Here is a 20,203-nt window from a genome sequence, read left to right as displayed (position 1 = left end):
GATAATTTCAATTGGATTAAAAGCATAACTAAAAAGACAAACACAGAAATGTCAATTGTATTTGCAAAGCTTTAGTGACAGAGTAATGCCTTATAATCCTTTCTTTCAGGATTATCAAAGGATAATTTAATCCTTAACCCTCATTTTACTTTCAAATGCTTTCCAGAAAAGATTACAAGTTAATGTTTGTGGAGGTTCTTGCTCATGATTGTTTTCCATGTTGTGCAGTGAGCAATGCTGGAATGGGACTCATTGGACCTATTGAATGTCAGACAATAGATGAAATGAAAACTGTGATGGATACCAACTTCTTTGGACTGGTTCGCCTCCTGAAGGAGATCTTGCCTGACATGAAGAGGAGAAAGAGCGGGCATATAGTTATAATAAGCAGTGTTATGGGAATACAAGGCAAAGTTGTTTTTGTGGTGGTTTTTTTTGGTTTTGCTTGTTTGAACTAAGAGTTCAGCAATCAAAATCTAAAGCTTACTTTGTTTTATCAGGAAAAAATAAGTGTTTTACTACACAACTACTTAGAAGATATTTTAACAACAAAACCTGCAGAGTGTTTTTGTTTCAGTTTTAACTCAAACTAGCTATTTTGATCTATTTAAAAATAGTTATTTTTATTATCCAGAAAACAGGGTGTAGTGTTTACTTTCTCTTTCCTGTTTGGAAAAGATAGTGCAGATAGGCAAACTTGCTTGCTTCCCTCTGCACAATAATGATGGAGTAAAATCCAATCATGTCCTGGACAATTGTACCACCTTGTAAAAATTCTTGTAAAACTCCACAGAGTCTAATTTTAGTGACAGATGATAATGCTCCTACTCTGGTGTTACATCTGGCCTAGCTGTATTTGTGTCACTTCTTACAACAGTGGCATTGATCTTACCTGGATTATTCTGGTGAGCAAGGGTCCCAAGTCAAATTCCAAGAGTTGTTACTGTTTAATACAATTCTTACCATCCACCTACATGAATTGATGTAGTGTTTTTTCTAAACCACTTGGATGCAAGCTGGATCTCTTGTGTAATCATATCTCTTGCTTGTACTCAGCTTCCATGTTCATCTATAGCCCATTAAAGTCTTGCTGGTAAATCATGCAGATGGTATTATAGTACAGACACTTTAATGTCTTAGACTACGAAGTCCAAAGAAATCACAGCATCAGCTAGGAGGAGGGAAGTTATTAGTCAAGCATCCTTTGCTAGAACAAGCAATTTTGAGAACACAGGTTAAAAAAAAAAATCAGTGTTTAGATTCAGTTTACACAAGGATTTTTCTACTGTTTTCCCAGCAAGACTGCAGAAATATTTTTAAAATACGAGTTTTTAAAACTAAGCTATTAGTGTGTTGAATGCAATAACATTCTCAGGATGTTTTTTGGTTGGTTTTTTATACCATCAGGTATCTTATTTAATGATGTTTATGCTGCATCTAAGTTTGCGGTGGAAGGATTCTGCGAAAGTTTAGCTATACAAGCACTCAAGTTCAAACTGCAGTAAGTATTGATCCATGGTGGAATATTATATTTTAGATAGTTTAAAATATATTAGGGCTAGCAAACACATTATTAAAGCCTGCTGCTATCTAGGAGAAACAAACTGAGGAACCCATAGAAAATGTACATCACAAAAGGCATAGAAATGTCTACATAAGCAAAGATTTAGATGCTCAAATAAACATGTTATCTTGGACAATTAAAGGCTGTTTAGCTTTGGATAAAATACAATTAATATAGCTTCTGAAAAAATGGTCCTGCATAAAATATCATAGGAATAAAATTATAATATCAACTTGTAATATTTTCCTGTAGAAAGGATAACAGACTTCATAGGGAATTCACAGATAAAAAAGTTCAGGGGCTCATCAGACAGAGCAAGTGGAAATCCATCAGAATGGAACACAGGACAAGACACTTATAATAACAGGAGGTAGGAGGAAAGTGAGAAGAATGTGGTGTACTATTTCTTAAAGTTTAAGACAGTATTTAAGAGAATGGTCCTGTTAATTGCTTATGGTACTTTGGAGTTTGATTTGTCACACATATTCACATTCATGTCATTCTGCTACTGTTCTTTGTGTGAAGTCCAACCATTGTTAAATATCCATTGCATCTCTATGTGCCTAAGCATTTGGTCCTTGAGCTGAGGGAGAAGAGACAGCTGCTCTCATGGGGTTTCAGAGACAAAGCAGCAACCAAACTATGATTTTGCATACCACTTTAAAAAGTTTGGAGAGATTTAAAATAAATATATTCTAATGATACACAGGATATAACAGAATTCATAATAAGGTCTCAAGAGTATAAGATACAGCAAAAAAGGAGGTTAAAAAAAGTAAGTAAATTGGGAAAAGTTCAAGGTCCAGTGTGATGAGTGATGCAAGAGAAAAGGCTTTAATTCCAGCAGCCTCTGGAATTCTGCTGTCAAGGTCAATAGCTTGATTTAGCTCTAAAGAAGGGCCTGGTCAGAACTGAAGTCTTGGAAGAGGTCCTATCCTAAAGAATGTTTTGATAAACATAGTGGTGGAGAGAAATTACTGCCTGAGAAAAGAGCTGGGAAAAAACTGAGTAGTGATTTGGGAAAGCTATAACAAAGAATCTTTTCCAGAAAGTAATGCATTTTGTTAATATCCTTTTAATTATTTTCCTTAATATTTGATAAGTTATCTTGTGGATAAATCAACCTCTAGACTCTGCAACTATGAGACAGCAGGAAACAACTGCACTCACTTCTGCCATGAATTAAGTAACAGCACTTCCCTGAAATTTAAGCTACACATATTTCTACTGCTACATGTGGATGGGTCGGAGCGTGAGAGCAGCAATGTGGTATGGATTGCCTTTACAGAATGTACAGTTTAATATTATTTGGTAACACATACAGCACAACTCTTCAATATTATTTTTTGAGAAGGATAGGGAGGTGTATCTCCCAGGGAGGACAGTCAATAGCCAGTATATCTTTGCTTTTTGAACAGGTTAAGTTTGATTGAACCAGGCCCAGTGGTTACAGAGTTTGAAAGAAAAGTGTTTGAAGATGGAATGAAAATGGATCTTTCAGCTGCAGATGAAGAAACAGCTGAGATGTTTACTAATATTTACCTTAAAAATTACAAACAAATTTTTCAGAGCCTGGGACAAAGTGCTGAAGATGTTGCAGAGGTAACTCATCCTCCATCTTCTTTTTTGTTGATTTTTAAAAAATAATTTTCAAATTAATTGTAATTATTTGGTTGGTGGTTTTTTTTGGTAGAAGCATTAGATTTAATTAAATGTAGTTTACACAATTTTAAATTACATTTGAAAACTCAAGAGAATCTGGAGATTTAAATGAAGCCCTTTAGAATATTGAAGGAGGTTCATTCTGAAGTAGTGAAGACAACTAAATTGAAATTTAAATGCCACTGAGGTATTACAATTATAGAATGTTAGGGATTGGAAGGCACCTCTAGAGATTTAGTCCAATCCCCCTGCCAGAGCAGGTTGCATAGGATCACATCCAGGCATGTTTTGAGTATCTCCAGAGAAGGAGACTCCACAAGCTCTCTGGGCAGCCTGTTCTTCTACTCTGTTACCCCAAAAAGTAAACAAGTTTTTCCTCGTGCTCAGATGGAACTTCCTGTGTTACAGTTTGTGCTTGTTTTCTCTTGCCCTGTGGCTGAGCACCACTAACAACAGTCTGGCCACATCTTTTTTACACCTGGCTTTTAGATATTTTTAAGTGTTGATAAGATTGCCCCTCAGTCTTCTCCTGTCCAGGCCAAACAGACCTGTGTTCCTCAGCTTTTCCTCATAAGAGAGATGCTCCAGTCCCCTAATCATCCTTGTAGCCCTCCTCTTTGTCTTTCTTGTATAAGGGAGCCCAGAGCTGGACAAAGTACTCCAGATGTGGCCTCACTAAGGTAGAGAGGGAGGATAACCTCCCTCAACCTGCTGGACACACTTCTTAATGCACCCCAGGATGCCATTGCCTTTCTTGGCCACAAGGACACGTTGCCGGCTCATTATTAACTTCTTGTCCACCACGACCCCGAGGTCTTTTTCCGCAGAGCAGCTTTACTGCTGCATGGTGTTATTCCTCCCTAGGTGCAGGACCCTACATTTGCCTGTGTTGAACTTCATTAGGTTCCTCTCTGCCCAACTCTGTAGGTTGTCCAGGTCTTGCTGAATGGCAGCACAGCCTTCTGGTGTATCAACCACTGCTCCCAGCTTTGTATCATCAGCAGGGGGTACACTCTGCCATTCAGCCAGTTCTCCTCACTCGATGTGCCATTATACATCATCTGGTGAAGTCTGAACATTCTGCAGTGTTGCCATGCACCTACGCAGGGTTCCCATTGGTCAAAGCTGCTGCTCTCTTTTCCATCTTCCCCTGCTAATGTGAAGTTGGTTCAGCTGCCCCAGACCACCAAGGCACAATAGGAGATACATGGACATAGATTTTGGTGCTTGGGGCTCCCTGCGGAAAGGCAAGTTTAGGCAAGATGTGGAAGGGGACTGTTATTTCAGGTGCTTACTGCAAAGGACTAGCTGCAGTGTCCACTGAAGGTTCACAGATTTTGCTGCCAAGTGCACTGATCCAGTTATTTCCCTGTGAACTGTAAAAGGAAGGATCTACCTATTGTGTAGGTGTAATTTGGAGGATATTCAGGATACTTAACTGTAAGGTGCTATCACCATGGTACAGATAAACAGAAATAGGACTAAGAATAAATAAGTACTACCTCTTATGGCCTTAAAAATGTTTTAATGAAAAATTCTAATTAAATTCTAATAAAACTCCATACTGGGTTTTACATCACTTTAGCACTTTATTTTCCCGTTTTTCCTCTGCTAGGCTTAAAAGTAGGTTTTTATTTTACTTTTTTTGGTAAAGGTTCTTTAACAATTCTATTCCTCATTCTTGACAGCATACAGTCAAGATAATTCTTGCAGAAAACCCACCTTTTCGCCATCAGACCAACACCTTGTATACTCCAATGACAACTTTGAAATATGCAGATCCAAACGGAGATCTACCTATTGATATATTCTACAAAATGGTTTTTCATCACGACAAAATCTTCAGTGCAAGTCTTAACTTCATCAAATTGCTAAGGTGGAGAAGTAGAAAGAGCTTTGACCTGGGAAAACCTTCACAATAAGTCTGAGATTATACAGTGCAAATTGGAATTACTTGTTGTAGCTACTGATAACACAGTATGTTGTTATTCAAATGCCTTTGCTCTGTAATTGTGAGAAGGCTTTAAAGATATTTGTTTGAGCTTAGCTAAGATATTCAGCTCAATGCATTTACCTTGAACTTCACAGTTTGCAGAACCTTGAAACTGAAATCCTCTAACTATAGGTTTATTCTATTTAGTGTTTGCTTATTACAAAGAGATGCTTTCATAGGAGCATGAACATTGACTGATAATTGAGTATTCAATATTAACCTGATCCTCTTCACTTGTTAGAATATAATACATACTGAGATGTGTACTGTATGTAGATTCTTAGTATTATAATTTTTTGCTTATTAGAATAGTAATTCCTCAATCACAATAGCATTCTCATTGTTAGAAATCAGGTCTGTTTACCAGTAACAGATGAGAAAGTCTCATCAATCTTAAAACATTACAACTAGAATATTTATTATTTGTATGTATTCTAACATTCTGAATGCTTCCTTTATATGCAATGGTTACTGGCATATTACACATAGTGGATAATAAAATGTTCCTTAAAAGCATCTTAAAATAACTCCTTACTGTCTGGGTATTATTTTTTTGCAAAAATAACAACATTTTATCAGTAAGAAGTAATATAAATCCATTGCATGCCTTCAGTGCTTTGAGTGGCTGAAGCTGAGCCACAGGCTCTCCTTTTCCAAGCTATCCTAGTAAGTACATGTTAAACCAAAATTCTAGCATGAGGAGGAGGTCTTTTCTCTCTCTGTCACCCTAGTCCTACAACTCAGATGAGGCTAAGCTGGGGCCTGGGTTTAAGTATTGTTCCTCCAGGGCAGTCTTGTTCTCTGCCTTCCAGCTTGGCCTCAGTGCTGCCCCATGAAAGCCTGCAGCTCCTTGGGCCTTCAGGCTGCGGTTTCTCAGCACATTCCAGCAGCAGTCCTTGTTTCGCTCAGAGCCCAGCTGGAGCTCACTGGGGTTACAAAAGCACTGGCTTTCTCTTCCCTTCAGTGGTTTCTCACCCAGCCTAAATATTAACTCCCTGCTGGGACTTGCAGGGGCCCTGCCCTGCTCCTGCCCAAAGGCTGGCAGTAACCTGCCTGCGTGGGCAGCTCCTGCAGGTACCAAGCACTTCAGGAACTGCTGGGCTTGTTTTGCTGTCATGACCTTTCTGGGGAGGTATGGAGGTGTGTAGGGACCTCCCTAGGGCTGCAGGCGAGGGAGTGCTTGGAGGACAGGGCCCCCAGCGGCCCTGAGCACAGCTGGAGGTGTCGGGTCCCTGTGTTCCGCGGGCAGCGCACGCTGCTCTCTCCAGAGCTCCAGGCTCGTGCCTGCACCCCCGCATCAGTGCGTGGAGGGGGCAGAACAGCAGCGAGGCTGCACGTGGGACGGCAGGAATGAAGTGGCCGAAGAGCGCTGTGGCCGAAGGGAACGTGGCCGCTCATCCCGCTCTGCCCCGAGGCAGGGACCGACCCTGTCGCTGCCCGTGGAGGGCTCAGGCACGGACCCGTCCCCAGCCGCGCGGGGCCCGCACCGCCCGCACCGCAGCCGCGGCCTCGCCAGCTGTGCGTGTCTCTGGTCTCGGGGGAGGACCAGCCCCATTCCCAGCCCCATTCCCAGCCCCAGCCCCCATTCCCAGCCCCATTCCCAGCCCCCATTCCCAGCCCCAGCCCCCCATTCCCAGCCCCATTCCCAGCCCCATTCCCAGCCCCAGCCCCCATTCCCAGCCCCATTCCCAGCCCCATTCCCAGCCCCCATTCCCAGCCCCAGCCCCCCATTCCCAGCCCCATTCCCAGCCCCATTCCCAGCCCCCATTCCCAGCCCCAGCCCCCATTCCCAGCCCCCATTCCCAGCCCCAGCCCCTCCCGCCCGCACGTGCCGCTGCCTCCTGGGCCGCGCGCCTCCGGCGCTTCCGGCGCATCCCGGGCGGGAGGGGCCAGGCGGCGGAAGCGCCTTCCGACTTCCGGCGGAAGCAGCGTCCCTGGCAGGTCGGGCCCGCAGTCAGCCCGTTTCCGCCTGGCGGCCGCCGCGCTGGGCCCGGCGCCGGGGCAGGAGGCCGAGCGAGCCGCGCCGCTGGTTCAGTGGCTCGTCTTCCCTCGGACTGTTCTTAAGGCGGCGGCAGCGGCGCCCGAAGGATGTGGCGGAGGCGGCAGTGGCAGGCGCCGCGGCCGAGGGAGCCCTGAGCCTGAGCAGCCCTTCCCGGCCCCGCGCACCGGCCGCTTTGGCAGCCGCCCCTGGCCCCGCGCTTGTCCGGCGGCGCCCACCCCCCCCCCCCCAGCGTCGCCTCCTGCGGCCCCGCCCGCCCCGCGCCGGTGCCCGCGCCCTGGAGCCCCGCGCGGCAGCGGAGGGGAGCCCGTGAGCGGGGCCGAGCGCCTGGCGGGGAGCGAGCGGCAGCCAGGATGGCCTCGTCCTCCGGCAACGATGACGACCTCACCATCCCCAGGGCTGCCATCAACAAGATGATCAAAGAAACGCTCCCCAACGTCCGCGTGGCGAACGATGCCCGGGAGCTGGTGGTGAACTGCTGCACTGAATTCATCCACCTCATCTCCTCCGAGGCCAACGAGATCTGCAACAAATCGGAGAAAAAAACCATCTCCCCGGAGCACGTCATACAAGGTGAGCTTCCGGAGGCGGTGTGCTTCGGCCCGGGCGCCACGGGTCGCTCGGGCTTTGAGTCGTTCCTGTCCTCTTGCGGCTTTTTCCTCGCCGGTTTCTTGTAGCTATAGAAAAGACAAAAGGTAGGGAGCTACAAGGGTCTGGAGAAAAACTGTGTGTTGTTTGGCCTGTCAGTCGTATTGCAAGGGAAGGTTGTCTTTGTGTGGTTAGAGCGGCTGTTGAGTATGCTCAGGACCAGCCCTCATCGTGTGGTTCGGAGGAGTCTGTGATGCTTTGAATGAAATCACCGAATCCTTTTGTCTTTTTATACTTGTGAAGCAAGGTCTGCTTTTCCGAATGATTATGCAGGTTTATTTTACAGCATGCTTTAAAATCCTGAACTTATTAAATGTCTTTCTGATTGGATACTGGCAAAAGGTGTGTGATTGGGTATGTGGGGCCCAGGCGTTAAACCGGAGTCGTCTTGTCTGAGTCCTTTAAAGAGTAAAATATTCTTGTAGGGCTATCTGTGGAGTCTTATTGTTTGTAATTAAGTATTTGTATCTCTTGTAGAAAGCATTTAAACGTTACCTATGCCTTTGCATCCTTTTCTGCTTGACTTCCACTTCCCCTTGCTTGAAAAAAGGAGTGCTCTCATTTGCTTTTCTTTACATTCTGCCACGAACAAGGAGTTTCGTTGCCTCATCCTTAATTCTGCAACAGACATCTTTTATCCGGAATCATTCACTTTGCTGCTCAAGCAAAGGTTATTGATACCAGTGTCTGCTGCAAACAAGTTTGTAGGAATGATAGTGAAAGAGTAATTTATTCTGATGCCTGGTAGATGTATTAACACTAGCATTTGCAGTAGAGCTATTTCCAGGACTGTGATGGTATCAAGTTAGTTTTAAAAATGTTACCTTTTTTTTTTGGTAGTGATTATCTGTTTAAAAAAAACACAAAACAATCAGATTGCTTTGGGTTTTATCAGTTTACTCATCAGAAGAGTTTCAAGTACTTGACTGGATTATGGACAGCAGAGGAAAGTACGTACACACACTTTTTGGTTTCAATTTATTTTCCAAAAAACCCAGACTAACCCTAGGGTAGCAATAGGTGAACTGTTTTCTAAGTAATGCTGCTACTGGGCAAAACTACTTTCATGCATGAATTCTTTATTGTCCTCAACCTTAAAGATCATGTCTGCTCCTGTGTAGGATAAAACTTGGGCTTGCACGTGGAAGCAGGCTTTGGTTATGGTCTTCTAAATACATGGATGGTTTCTTCAAACAACCAAAATGTTTTAGGTCAGTTCTTAACACAGGAATATTGCTAAGGAAGACTTTGGAGATGTATCAATTTTTATAATGCTCCGGAGGTGGAAGGAGCTGTTCTTGGTTTTTCTGCTGTACTTATCGTTAGGGAGGTATGTGTGCTATTAGCTTCTTCCAGATGCTGGTCAGTGGTCAGATGTTCCCTCCGTGAGGCATGAGGGTTTAGATGGCTAATTTTGGAAGCAGTAGTAATGTGTAGCTCAGCACAGGGTTGCAGGGTCTTCATCCTTCTTCATACGTTCTAGAGACTGGCTGTGTTGACTGACTCTTAATGTAGCTCCATGACAACAATGCTAACAAATTAAGTAATTCAAGAATGTTTGTTGTGGCCATCCAGTTATCTTGTTCCTTTTAAGTGCTTGAGCCAGTTAATATAGAAGTAAAATGAAGCTAATGGCCATCCCATTACGCCTGGTCTAGTCTAAACACAAGCTACTGCCAAGAGGAATCTTCTTATTCCCTAGAGCCATATCTAGCAACTACTGATCCAAGCAACACTCTTGCTTTTTGAGAATCTAATGGGGAGCACAGTTTTCTGTCAGGTGAGTTTGCTGATCAAACTCTTACTGTAACCAAGAAGTTACTGAATTGGAAGCAAGGAGCAGGACAGGTATTTCACTGGGAAGGAGGGCAGGGAAAGAGAGCCTTTGCAGTTGGTGACACCCTGCCATTGGACTGTATCAGAGGTATTGTGAGACTGCCCTTCCTCTCTGTGCTTAGGTGTTTGGCAGCCATGGTGCTTCAGACAGCCTTCCTTTGCTGCACTAGTAAAATAATTGTGTATCCATGTGCTGAGCTAAAACACTTTCATCTACCACTGGGTTATGGTTCAGAGAGATGAAGTCCCTGCTGTGTTTCATTGTGTGGAAGCACAAACACTTGACTGGCACAGTGCTCTCGCCAGCACAGGGGAAAGAGAGCGGAGGCTGCTTGTGTCCCATGAGGGATCTGATTTGGTGCTCAGACTGTGCTAGGCACTCACTGGTTGCAATAAAACACAAAGCAGCTTCTCCGGAGGCATAAGGGTTACTTAATAGTCCTAAGTGGAGGTAGTCTCCATGTCTGTTGTTGAATCCCACCATTAGGAATTTGGTTGTGATTCTGAGACTCTAATAAGCAAATGAATATCCTTCCACCGTGGAACAGAGAATAACGTCATTTGTTAGTTATGCAAGTTCTGACAAGGCAGGCTTTTTGTGAGAAATTCTAGTGAGACACTGGAGACAGGTTGCTCAGAGAAGTTGTGGATGCCTGCTCCCTGGAAGTGTTCAAGGCCAGGTTGGATGGGGCTTGGAGCAATCTGGTCTAGTGGGAAGTGCTCCTGCCAGTAGCAGGGAGGGTGGAACTAGATGATTTTTAAGGTTCCTTCCAACCCAAACCATTCTATGATTAAACTTCCATTGAATTCTGAAAATGGTGAGAAGTTAAATCATCATTTTTCTGAAGTTGATTATTATGGTTACTTTTTCTACATAGAACTGTTGTGCAGTAAGGTAGGCTGTGGACTAATGGCAAATCTTGTAACTTCTTTTCTTTGGCTGTTAGGATGCTGACAGTGTTTATATTAGCATCTAATGTTAAAAAAACCCCAAACTACTATTATAATTTATGCTCCCTTGAAAGGAACAAAAAGTTTAAAATCTCAGATATGTGTGACCTGATTGTATTAAAAAGAAATGTGCAACTAATTATGCTTAACAGATTAATCAGAGGTCTGTACCTTCATGCAGTCTTTAAGAGTGGAAGGAAACAGGAAACCTTAGTTATTATTTCATGTTTGTAAATATGAGCCAGACCTCAGATGCTTTGTCTTGGGATTCAATTGGTTAAATTTGGTGTGAACATTCTAACCTCCTTAAGATACCATTTTTTCAGCAAGTTGGGTAGACTTGTAGATTTCAGACTCCAGAAACAGAAGAATTCTGAATCTTGGTGGAACAGTAGCTCTGCTAAAGCAATAATAACTTGTCCCACATTTTAGCACTATGCTTGTATAAAGGGATTAATATTCCTTCCATGCATGTGCTCTGTAAAGCCTTGATGTGTTTCAAGAGCATAGTACATTTCTTGAGTAATTTCGCCTTTAACAGAATTTTTATGCGCTAGACCTATGGTGCATATAAGGTTCTTCATAACTTTATTATGTTGAAAAATTGTATAGATGTGTGTTGGTTATATAACACATTTTCTTCCTTTTTTTTTGTGTGTGCTATATTCGATACATAACTCGAAGTTCTTTCAATTTATTTTCTTTCAAAGGCCATTTAAAATTTCTGTAAAAACACATCTTGCTGTTAACTTCAAGTTGGGTAGTTGTTCATACTCTGAAGCAGCAGGTTGTAAACCCTGATGATCACTGTGAAAGTTCTTTTGATGAACACTTCTGAATTTGCTATGATGATTTGTCTTAGTGATGTTAGACTTACAGAGTTCTTAAAATTTTATAGTTTGCTTAAAAAAAACACTTTGGGTAGTTTACTCTAAATATTGTTTACATTTTAAAATTGAATGAGTTCTTAAATATTTATAAGCTGCTTAGCTAACCAGTTATGGATGTGGCTTTGCAGCCTATCTGCTGCACTTGGATTAAGCTACTTTCTGAAGGTTTTGAGTAATTCTCATAGAAACTGTGAGCTAATTGAAAAAAAAAGTTTCCAGTGTCTGTGTGGATTGAGGCTGAACTGTCATACTGTCTCTGAATTTATTTTATTATCTCTTAGTCTTTTAACTTTATTTTTCTTAAGAAATAGGTATATAAATATGTTATCTGTTAAAAGAATTGCAGTCCTGTGTGACTAGACAGCTTTACTGTACTGCCCTATTGAAGCCAATGTGTTAACTGTTTCCTTGAGTACAGGTTGGAAGCTGAAAACTTACAGCCTTTCAGTTATTGTTTAGGTGGTACAATGGTATGCTGCTGTAATTACGGGTAGGAAAAGGTTAGTTACAAAATTAATGTTAGAATATAGTCTGAGTTCATGTAACTGAGAGCTTGTTTATAACAAGTTGTTGACATTTGCTGTTGTGCAGTTTCTTTGAGAGCTATTTCTTGAACAGCTTGTGATGTAACATTTATCTTCCTGTATTTAAATCTTAAACCAACTATCATTCTATAAGGAAAATTGATTTGTATAAATACTGGAAATGAACCAGGTGTTTTATTAAAATAAAACTTGTTTCTAGGATAATTTTGGTTTATGTAATACATCTAGTGTATTCTATAATAGGTTCCACTTTGGGGTGTGTATGTGTTGAGACATACTGTAGTAAATGGTGAACCAGGAAACAGAGTGTGCCTTTTTTCACAAGTTCTACTATTTTTATAATCCTTCCTCTTAGTTTTGCATTCTTTAAAAAAACTATTGTTGCAGCGTGTAGCTGGATTTCAGATTTCTTTAGGCAGATAAAAGTGCAAGATTTTTGTTTCTGAATACACTTCAACATAGAGATAAAAGGTTTCTGTTGAAAAAGAAAGCAATAAAGAGCACATACATTGTTTTATATAACTTTATATGTGTGAACTACACATTTTTTAGCTTCTTGGCTCTTGAAATGTGAATTTAGATGTTGAGACAAAGGCTAAGATTTTTATGTCTTCGCTAGTACTTACTTTTTTTGTCTTGATGAAAGATCTGTGATGATTTTAGATGCATCGTTTTTGCTCTGTTATAGGTTGCTTATTTACCTTCTACTCAAGACTGGAAACAAAACTGAAAAGAGAATCCCTGAGATATTAAGTGTTAATGATTCAGATGGAAAGGACTGATTGATTAGTTGTATAATTTTTGCTTGATTCTGATGTGTTAGAAGATGGGAGAAAGCTCTTTTGAAGAATAGTGCCTGTCTCTAGTGAGATGTATCTGAAAGCCTTGAATCCTGTGCATGTGTGGACTTCTTGGGTTGTACTTGACTAAACTTATTTTTTTCTAGCCTGAAAATATGCACTCTTAAATGGCATAGGAGAAGACACAGGGAAAAATAACTGTCAAATCTTTTGAATATTATTTTCATCACCAGATAGAAAAGTGATAAAACTTCTTACTTATTTCATTTAATCTTTTAAATAAGTAAATTTATATCTATAATCAGAAGCTTTGTAAAAGACAAACACTTTATTTTCTTTCTTTCTTTCTAGCACTAGAAAGTTTGGGCTTTGGCTCCTATATCAGTGAAGTAAAAGAAGTCTTACAAGAATGCAAAACAGTAGCACTAAAGAGAAGAAAGGCCAGTTCACGCTTGGAGAACCTTGGCATTCCGGAAGAAGAGCTTCTAAGGCAACAACAGGAATTATTTGCAAAAGTAAGTGAAGCAATACTTGTGCTCTTGAGGTTGGAATAAACGATGCTGCAGATCTAATGCCACAAAAACATGTGCACACCTCACGAAGATCCCCTTCCTTGTGAATTGCTGTGGCATCTAAGATGCTATTGATCTTGGCCTGTCTGAACTGGGGAAGGTAAAGTCAACAAATAAGATGATGCTACTTGTTACTTCTGTGATTTGACATACTGGATTTTGTATACAACAAATTTTATACCATAGGTTTAAAAAGCATGGGGTTTTGCTGCTACATAGGTATTTCCATTAAAAATTATGTGGCTGAGGAAGTAAAAGAATGATAGTGTTCTATGAATTGACCAGTTTTAACACATTAGTAAGTGAGAAGATATTTCCTGTTTCTGGTCAGCTGCACAGATGTTATTTCTTAGGCTTTGAAAGAAACATTTAATAATTCAAAATTTCTAATTTGTCCTTTATTATCTTCCTTTACCCTTGGGAAGACTAATTGAGTGAATTAATGTGTAAATTTTTAAAGAGGCCATTCAGGCATAGGAAGAGTATTTGTCTGCAAATACGGTGCACGTGGATGCACACACACACGCTCTTCTTCATCCCAGCCTTCTCCCCTCCCAGCTTTTCCAGATAGTGTGTGAACATCTCCAAGTACAAATGACCAGAAGCCACCTTTATTTGTTTATCTTTCTACACCATCTTTCTTTCTACTGTTCTTAGTTTGATAAGAAAAGCATTCTCTAAACTAAGTGAGATTACAATTATCTTGGATTTCTCTTTCCTCTTACCCAAGGCATGAGTTATTTTCTCAATTTGCTTACTTTAATTTCCTCTGGTAAAAATGCTTACTCAGTTATGTGTTAATCATGTCTGATTATTGTGATTCTCTGCCCTTTGCTATACTTGCATCTTGCAAAAATAACAACTGGTGTTTTTCAAATTACAACATGCCAGCTTTTTAAAATCTTAATTGTATGAAGAATTTTAAGGCATTTAAAAGTTTGGTCTACCACATAGCTGTTGTCAGCATGCAGTGAACTAGTTACGATAAATTCATGTGTGCCAAACGTGTTTGACTGTATTAACATAAGAAAGGCCAGTGTGGCTGCTTCTGGATTAAGGGTGAGATTTACAAATAATACTGAGTTTCATGTATTTTTTTTACTTTTGTTCAAATAACTTAGCAGGGTGTACAAAAGAAAAGATAAAATGTGTTAAGGGAGTACTAGCTCCTGAGTAACATTAAAAAAATAATAATTAAAAAAAAATGTTGAACCATTATTACCTTATGTAAGCCACACTTTATCTAAGGAATGACCTCTGAAGATATGTTCTATTTATAACATATATATGTATATATATAATTAGTGTTCCTTAATATTTAAATTAAGGCAATGCATGCACGTTTGACAATATTGTATTAATTATTTTGAAGAAGTCTTTGGCAACACGGAAATTTTTTGCTTAGATTACAAGATGACTGTTTAAAAATACTAGTTGTGATGCACTGTTGGAGGTACACACTGTAATTATTCTTAAAAATTGATATACAAGTGCATATTCGTTTTCTTTGTGCTAATCTTGTTAATATTCTAGAGCATGACACTAAAGCTGATTTCTTGCTCAAGTTTTAAAGTACTTGACTGTTAATGCTATGAATCTTTGATGCCTAGACAGGCTAGAGAGCTGGGCAAAGGTGAACCTCATGAAGTTCAATAAGGACAAGCATAGAGTCCTGTATCTGGGGAGGAATAACAACAGGCACCAGTAGAGATTAGGGGTTGTCCTGCTGGAAAGCAGCTCTGTGGAGAAAGACCTTGGAGTCCTAGTGGACAGTAAGTTATCCGTGGGATAGCAGTGTGCCCTTGTGACCAAGAAAGCCAGTGGTATCCTCAGGTGCATTAAGAAAAGTGTGTTCAGCAGGTCTAGTGAGGTTCTCCTCCCCCTCTACTCTGCCCTGGTGAGACCGCACCTGAATTCTGCATCCAATTTTGGGCTCCCCAGTTCAAGAGTTAGGGATCTACTGTACAGAGTCCAGTGGAGAGCTGAGAGAATAATTAAAGGGACTTGAACATCTCTCCTATGAAGAAAGGCTGAGAGAACTGGGGCTGTTTAGTCTTGAGAAGGCTGAGAGGGGATCTTATTAATGTCTATAAATATCTGAGGGGTTAGTGTCAAGAGGAAGGGGCCAGTGTCTTTTTGGTGGTGCCCAGTAATAGGACAAGGAGCAGTGGGTATAAGCTAGAACATAGGAAGTTCTACCTCAATGTGAGGAGAAACTTCTTTACTTGTGAATGTGACAGGCTGCCCAGAGAGGTTGTAGAGTCTCCTTCTCTGGAGACTTTCAAAACCTGCCTGGATGTGTTCATGTGTGACCTGCCCTAGGTGATCCTGCTTTGGCAGGGGGTTTGGACTAGATGATCTCTAGGGTCCCTTCCAGCCCCTAACATTCTATGATTCTGTAACTTGGATGATTGTAAATATTTGAAGTCACTAAAATGGCTTAGCCCGATATTCACAGAATCACAGAATTGCTGGAGTTGGAAGGGACCTCTAGAGATCATCTAGTCCAACTCTCCCACTGAAGTAGGATAACCTAGAGCACTTTACACAGGACTGCGTCCAGGTGGGTTTTGAAGATCTCCAGAGATGAAGGATCCACAACCTCCCTGGGCAGCCTACTGCATTTTCATGTAAGTCTAAAAGTTTCTTTGTAATATGAGGGCCTTCACAGATTTGGGTTTGGTTTTTTTGAGGTTTCTTCGCTGAAGTTCCTCTGTACAATAAGTGAACTAAGTTTACCAGGTGCTTTATAAAGCTTCTTAGTCAACTCAATGGATTTTCCCCCCCATTTTTGAAATGGCTATGTGATCTCATTATACATTTGGCAGAGAGGGTAGCTGCTGACAAAATAATCCATCCAGTGTGAAATGCTGAGCCCCTATTCCCTTGTGTGTGCATGTGTATCACCTTATTGAGTGTACAGTAAATGTAATTGTAGCAGTGTCAGCAGGGAGCCTTGTTATCTTGTCTGTGATAAATATTTATGCCTTTTCTATGTGTACAAATGCTGCTGTCTTCCTTTCTTGAAAACTGTACAGTGTTTTAAGTTGTTTTCCAAGCCTTGTAACTTCACTAACACTTGAAGTTTGAAATACTTAAAAGTCTTAATTGAGAAAAAATGTCTACCTCTGTAAAAGTATTTTCTTTTAATGCTAGAATAGACTGGGGAAATGTGACACTTCTTCCAAGAGAAGACTCTAATTTTTTCACTTTGCTAAGTAGATAAATTGGTTTTGATAGTTTTCCAAAGCATAATCTTCTGGCATCTTGAACTTTGCAAAACTGTAAAATTTGTTGATGTTTTGGGAAATATTGGAAACCTCAGTGAGTGCAGTGGGATTAGAAAGGAAACAATTCAGTTTTAGTGATGACTTGTAAAAGTAGAAAAGTAAAGAATACTTAAGATTTTTACTTTTAAGAACTTTTTCCTAATGTTTATACTCAAAATAGAAATAGAAGTTTTAACTTCAACAAAATTGACTAGTATCCTGTTGAAATCCACAGTAGTCACTGAGAAAAAAGTGAAAACTCTGGATAGAAAAATTAGAGGTCACAAGTTGTATTATTTGAAGTGTTTTGTTAGGACATCTTGTACCTTTCAGTAAAGGACTACCTTTTGGTAGCAAAGCCATCCTCAATCTGCATACCTGAATTTGAGAAGATCTTCCATTGCTCTATTTTCCAAAAATTGCTTCACAAAGTAAGATAATAGCTGGCTTTGTTTTTGTAACAGTGTGTCTTTGTGGTACAGCTGGATGATTACATAATTGCAAGTTTTAGTATTTATAATCAATAAATTAGGGCTGTTCTTATCTCTGAACTGTGATTAAATGTTAAGAACCCTTGACATTGAAGTCTAAAGTTTCCATTACTTTGCCTCAGTTAATTTTTTTCATTAGAAAGTGGTTCAGCAGAATCCTTACAATACAACTTATGTACACTAGCTCCTGCCTCTTGTTTTTGTAACTGTAAATCCTCCAAATGGTGGCCTCTTCCAAGGAAGACAGACTATAGCTAAACATCTTGGTAAAAGTAACTAAGGTACTTCCAGATGTGCTTTTATACATACAATTAATAAAAATTATAGGAAAGGAATCTGCAGGTGCAGATAAAACTGCTTTTAAAGATGATGTGATCTAGAGAATCTTCTCAAGCTATGTATGGCCTTAACAATTAAATTCATGTCTTTAGGCTAGACAACAGCAAGCAGAGCTGGCGCAGCAGGAATGGCTACAGATGCAACAAGCAGCTCAACAGGCACAACTTGCTGCTGCCTCAGCCAGTGCATCCAATCAGGCAGGATCCTCTCAGGATGAAGATGATGAAGATGATATCTGAAATTCACCAGCTGAGTTTGTCTTTACAAAATATTTTTCCTGCACAATGAAAACAGTGAAATGAATGCTTACCTGTAAGTTTGTATGCATCATGGACTGGCAATTGGTATTCTAGGGGTGTCTGCTGTTGTGTGCTGTACATGTATGTCTTTTTTGAACTCTTGAAGATTTAAGGTTCAGTATCATATCAACTTTGGATTTTTAATGGTGTATATGGAAATTTTAGATAGTGCGTCATTTATTTGATCAATAAACAGTGTTACAATAAACAACGAGTTTATAAAATATAGTGAGATTTATACAAAAAGCTCTAAATCCACATTTGCATTTCTTCCCTTTTAACTAAACTATAAAATCTTACTTAGAATTTTTAATTGTTTTTTGGGCGAGTGATACACTAGACATAATCTGTTAATGGGAAAAAACAGAGTTCAGCATAATAGAGTCTGAATTCTTAGTTCTTTTTAAAATGAGGATGTATATGGCAATAAATATTATATATGCTCAAAACCCACACTTGCTAAAATTTGAAAATTATACATTTTCACCCAGGAAAAGGTATGTTTAATGGAGTTGTACAAATTCAGTCATGTTTTTGTATAGGGGTGAAAAAAAATAAACCTATGGTTTTATTATTGCATCCTTTGACAGTCCTTACTGAATATTTCCCTTCAAAAGACTGCCTGGTTTGAAGACCCAGCTCTTCTATTATTTCACTCCAATGTAATGTTAACTCTTGTTGATGGTATTTCGTAGTCCAGATCTATTCATATTGTTGAAATGCAAGCTGGAACTTGATGAAACAGCATTGTTTTAGTTCCACTGATGTAACTGGGAAGGATTAAGTATTCAAGCCTATAAGAACTCAAAAGCTGAAGCTAACAGCATATATTTACCATAAAAGAGGGAATTTATTTAACCTTGTTTAGTCATCGTTGTCAGCATAATGCTAACATTCTCCAGACTAGAGTGCCACTGGATTACTAAGATACCTTGTTGAAAGATAACATTTTCTTCATTCAGATTGGTTCGTAGGTGAGGTGTTTGATGAACTGTTCCCCAAGAGTGATCAGCAATACATGGAACAGAAATGATGTAGTAGTCCTTTTGATAGTTTATTTGAAAATTCTGTTGATTAATGGATGAGCAGCTGTTCTTTGTGTTGAAATAAAGCACAGTAGTTTCCATTGCTGAGTTTTAATGTGTTACTTGAAGTAATACTGGCATATCTTCTGGTACACTAATCTGAGCAGACTAGAAAAGCCACTTATATGCTGCTGGAGATGATCCCATAGCTCTCTAACCATGTGGATTGTTTTATTAAGTTACATCCTCAACAAGTTGCTCTAGTTAGAATTCTTGAGGAGGGCTGCAGCAGTCTAACTGTTAAAGTAATGATGCAAGCAGAAAATGGTGTTCCCATTTTTACATAGAGATCTGAATAAGGTACAACTGGCATATATTCCAATCGCAGTCCCATAGTGACTTCTGATTTGAATTTGAGATCCATTAAGTTGCATATTGAACAAACGTGAACACTTCCTTAAGTGCATCAATGCAGTGAAAACTCGGAAGAGTATCTGTTTGGATGTTTAAGTTTAAAAAAGAAAAAACAAAACAAAAACCCTTTCATGGATTCTATATTAAATATGGTAGGCAAAGTTTGACTGAGGAAGTGGTTTTCTGTAAAGGTTTAAGTACCAAAGGTAGAAATTCTAGTCTAGTGATACAATGTTAATGTGCAGTGTTGGCTTTTCTAATTTGTACTGTAACACCATCACACTTTCTATTTTAAATGAGTCTTTTTGTTTTAAATAATATTAGGTATATTTTCACACCTTTATTTTCTGATGCAGAATTCAGGTTAACATTTTACTGCATCTGGTATGTATGGTGTAGTATGTTTGGATCTTTGTGACCTTTCTTTTGGACATTCTTGTGCTTTTTCATATGCTGTATTCTTCAAGCAATAAAATTCTGATGTGTTTTTATAAAATTGCTTTTATATTTAATGAACAGTCTGTCTTCTTCATTGCATTTATAAAGAAAAAAGGCTACTTAAACTCTGCTGTTATTTTGACCCACTGAACACCAAACTTTGTGACCAAAGTCTTTGCAACTCGAGTGCTGTTGGATGGCATTGCTGTTCACTGGGGTTATTAAAACTTGCAAACAATATTTCTGGGCTTGATCTCTTTTTCTTCCTGGGAACTGCATTTTGTATATACAGATTTTTATAATCTGACCTTCTTAACTTGAAAAGTCAGACAAACCCTCTATAGATTAGGCATAACCTGCTGAAATACTGTCAGTTTAACAAAGTGAAAGACCACAGGCAGAGGCTGGGAAAATAATATATGTTAGTCTCCTGATGAATTCATTTCACAGGGGTAGTCCTGCTTAGAG

At 39.9% G+C, this 20,203-nt stretch overlaps 2 protein-coding genes across 4 annotated transcripts; both read left to right on the top strand.

Moving 5' to 3' along the window:
* The first annotated feature begins 463 nt into the window (after positions 1-463).
* Positions 464-5,765, top strand: LOC127386817 (retinol dehydrogenase 8-like). 3 transcript variants are annotated; one of them, XM_051624368.1, is made up of 4 exons: positions 1,415-1,501; positions 2,668-2,833; positions 2,983-3,166; positions 4,915-5,765. In XM_051624368.1, the coding sequence occupies exons 2-4, from the start codon at positions 2,799-2,801 to the stop codon at positions 5,146-5,148; spliced, it is 453 nt and encodes a 150-aa protein (XP_051480328.1). In that variant the 5' UTR covers positions 1,415-1,501; positions 2,668-2,798; the 3' UTR covers positions 5,149-5,765. The 3 variants fall into 3 exon arrangements, with proteins under 3 accessions (XP_051480325.1, XP_051480326.1, XP_051480328.1); XM_051624365.1 differs by lacking the exon at positions 2,668-2,833 and having other exon boundaries at positions 464-1,501; XM_051624366.1 differs by having other exon boundaries at positions 1,408-2,833.
* A 1,388-nt stretch (positions 5,766-7,153) lies between these two features.
* On the top strand, positions 7,154-19,793 carry DR1 (down-regulator of transcription 1). Its single transcript, XM_051624369.1, has 3 exons — positions 7,154-7,791; positions 13,240-13,403; positions 17,652-19,793. Exons 1-3 carry the CDS (start codon positions 7,572-7,574, stop codon positions 17,796-17,798), a joined length of 531 nt encoding a protein of 176 aa, XP_051480329.1. The 5' UTR covers positions 7,154-7,571; the 3' UTR covers positions 17,799-19,793.
* Positions 19,794-20,203: the final 410 nt, after the last annotated feature.

Source organism: Apus apus, chromosome 7, assembly GCF_020740795.1.
Source record: "Apus apus isolate bApuApu2 chromosome 7, bApuApu2.pri.cur, whole genome shotgun sequence".
Taxonomy (NCBI): domain Eukaryota; kingdom Metazoa; phylum Chordata; class Aves; order Apodiformes; family Apodidae; genus Apus; species Apus apus.
This window is presented reverse-complemented; position numbering and strand designations above follow the sequence as displayed.

What these genes read in the sequence shown, in the direction of transcription:
- LOC127386817 (XM_051624365.1), top strand. Translation starts at nt 1,377, where the DNA reads ATGTTTTTTGGTTGGTTTTTTATACCATCAGGTATCTTATTTAATGAT. An exon ending in GCACTCAAGTTCAAACTGCA is followed by an intron (nt 1,502 to 2,982) that starts GTAAGTATTGAT and finishes CTTTTTGAACAG; the next exon opens with GTTAAGTTTGATTGAACCAG. An exon ending in GTGCTGAAGATGTTGCAGAG is followed by an intron (nt 3,167 to 4,914) that starts GTAACTCATCCT and finishes CATTCTTGACAG; the next exon opens with CATACAGTCAAGATAATTCT.
- DR1 (XM_051624369.1), top strand. Translation starts at nt 7,572, where the DNA reads ATGGCCTCGTCCTCCGGCAACGATGACGACCTCACCATCCCCAGGGCT. An exon ending in CCCGGAGCACGTCATACAAG is followed by an intron (nt 7,792 to 13,239) that starts GTGAGCTTCCGG and finishes CTTTCTTTCTAG; the next exon opens with CACTAGAAAGTTTGGGCTTT. An exon ending in AACAGGAATTATTTGCAAAA is followed by an intron (nt 13,404 to 17,651) that starts GTAAGTGAAGCA and finishes TCATGTCTTTAG; the next exon opens with GCTAGACAACAGCAAGCAGA.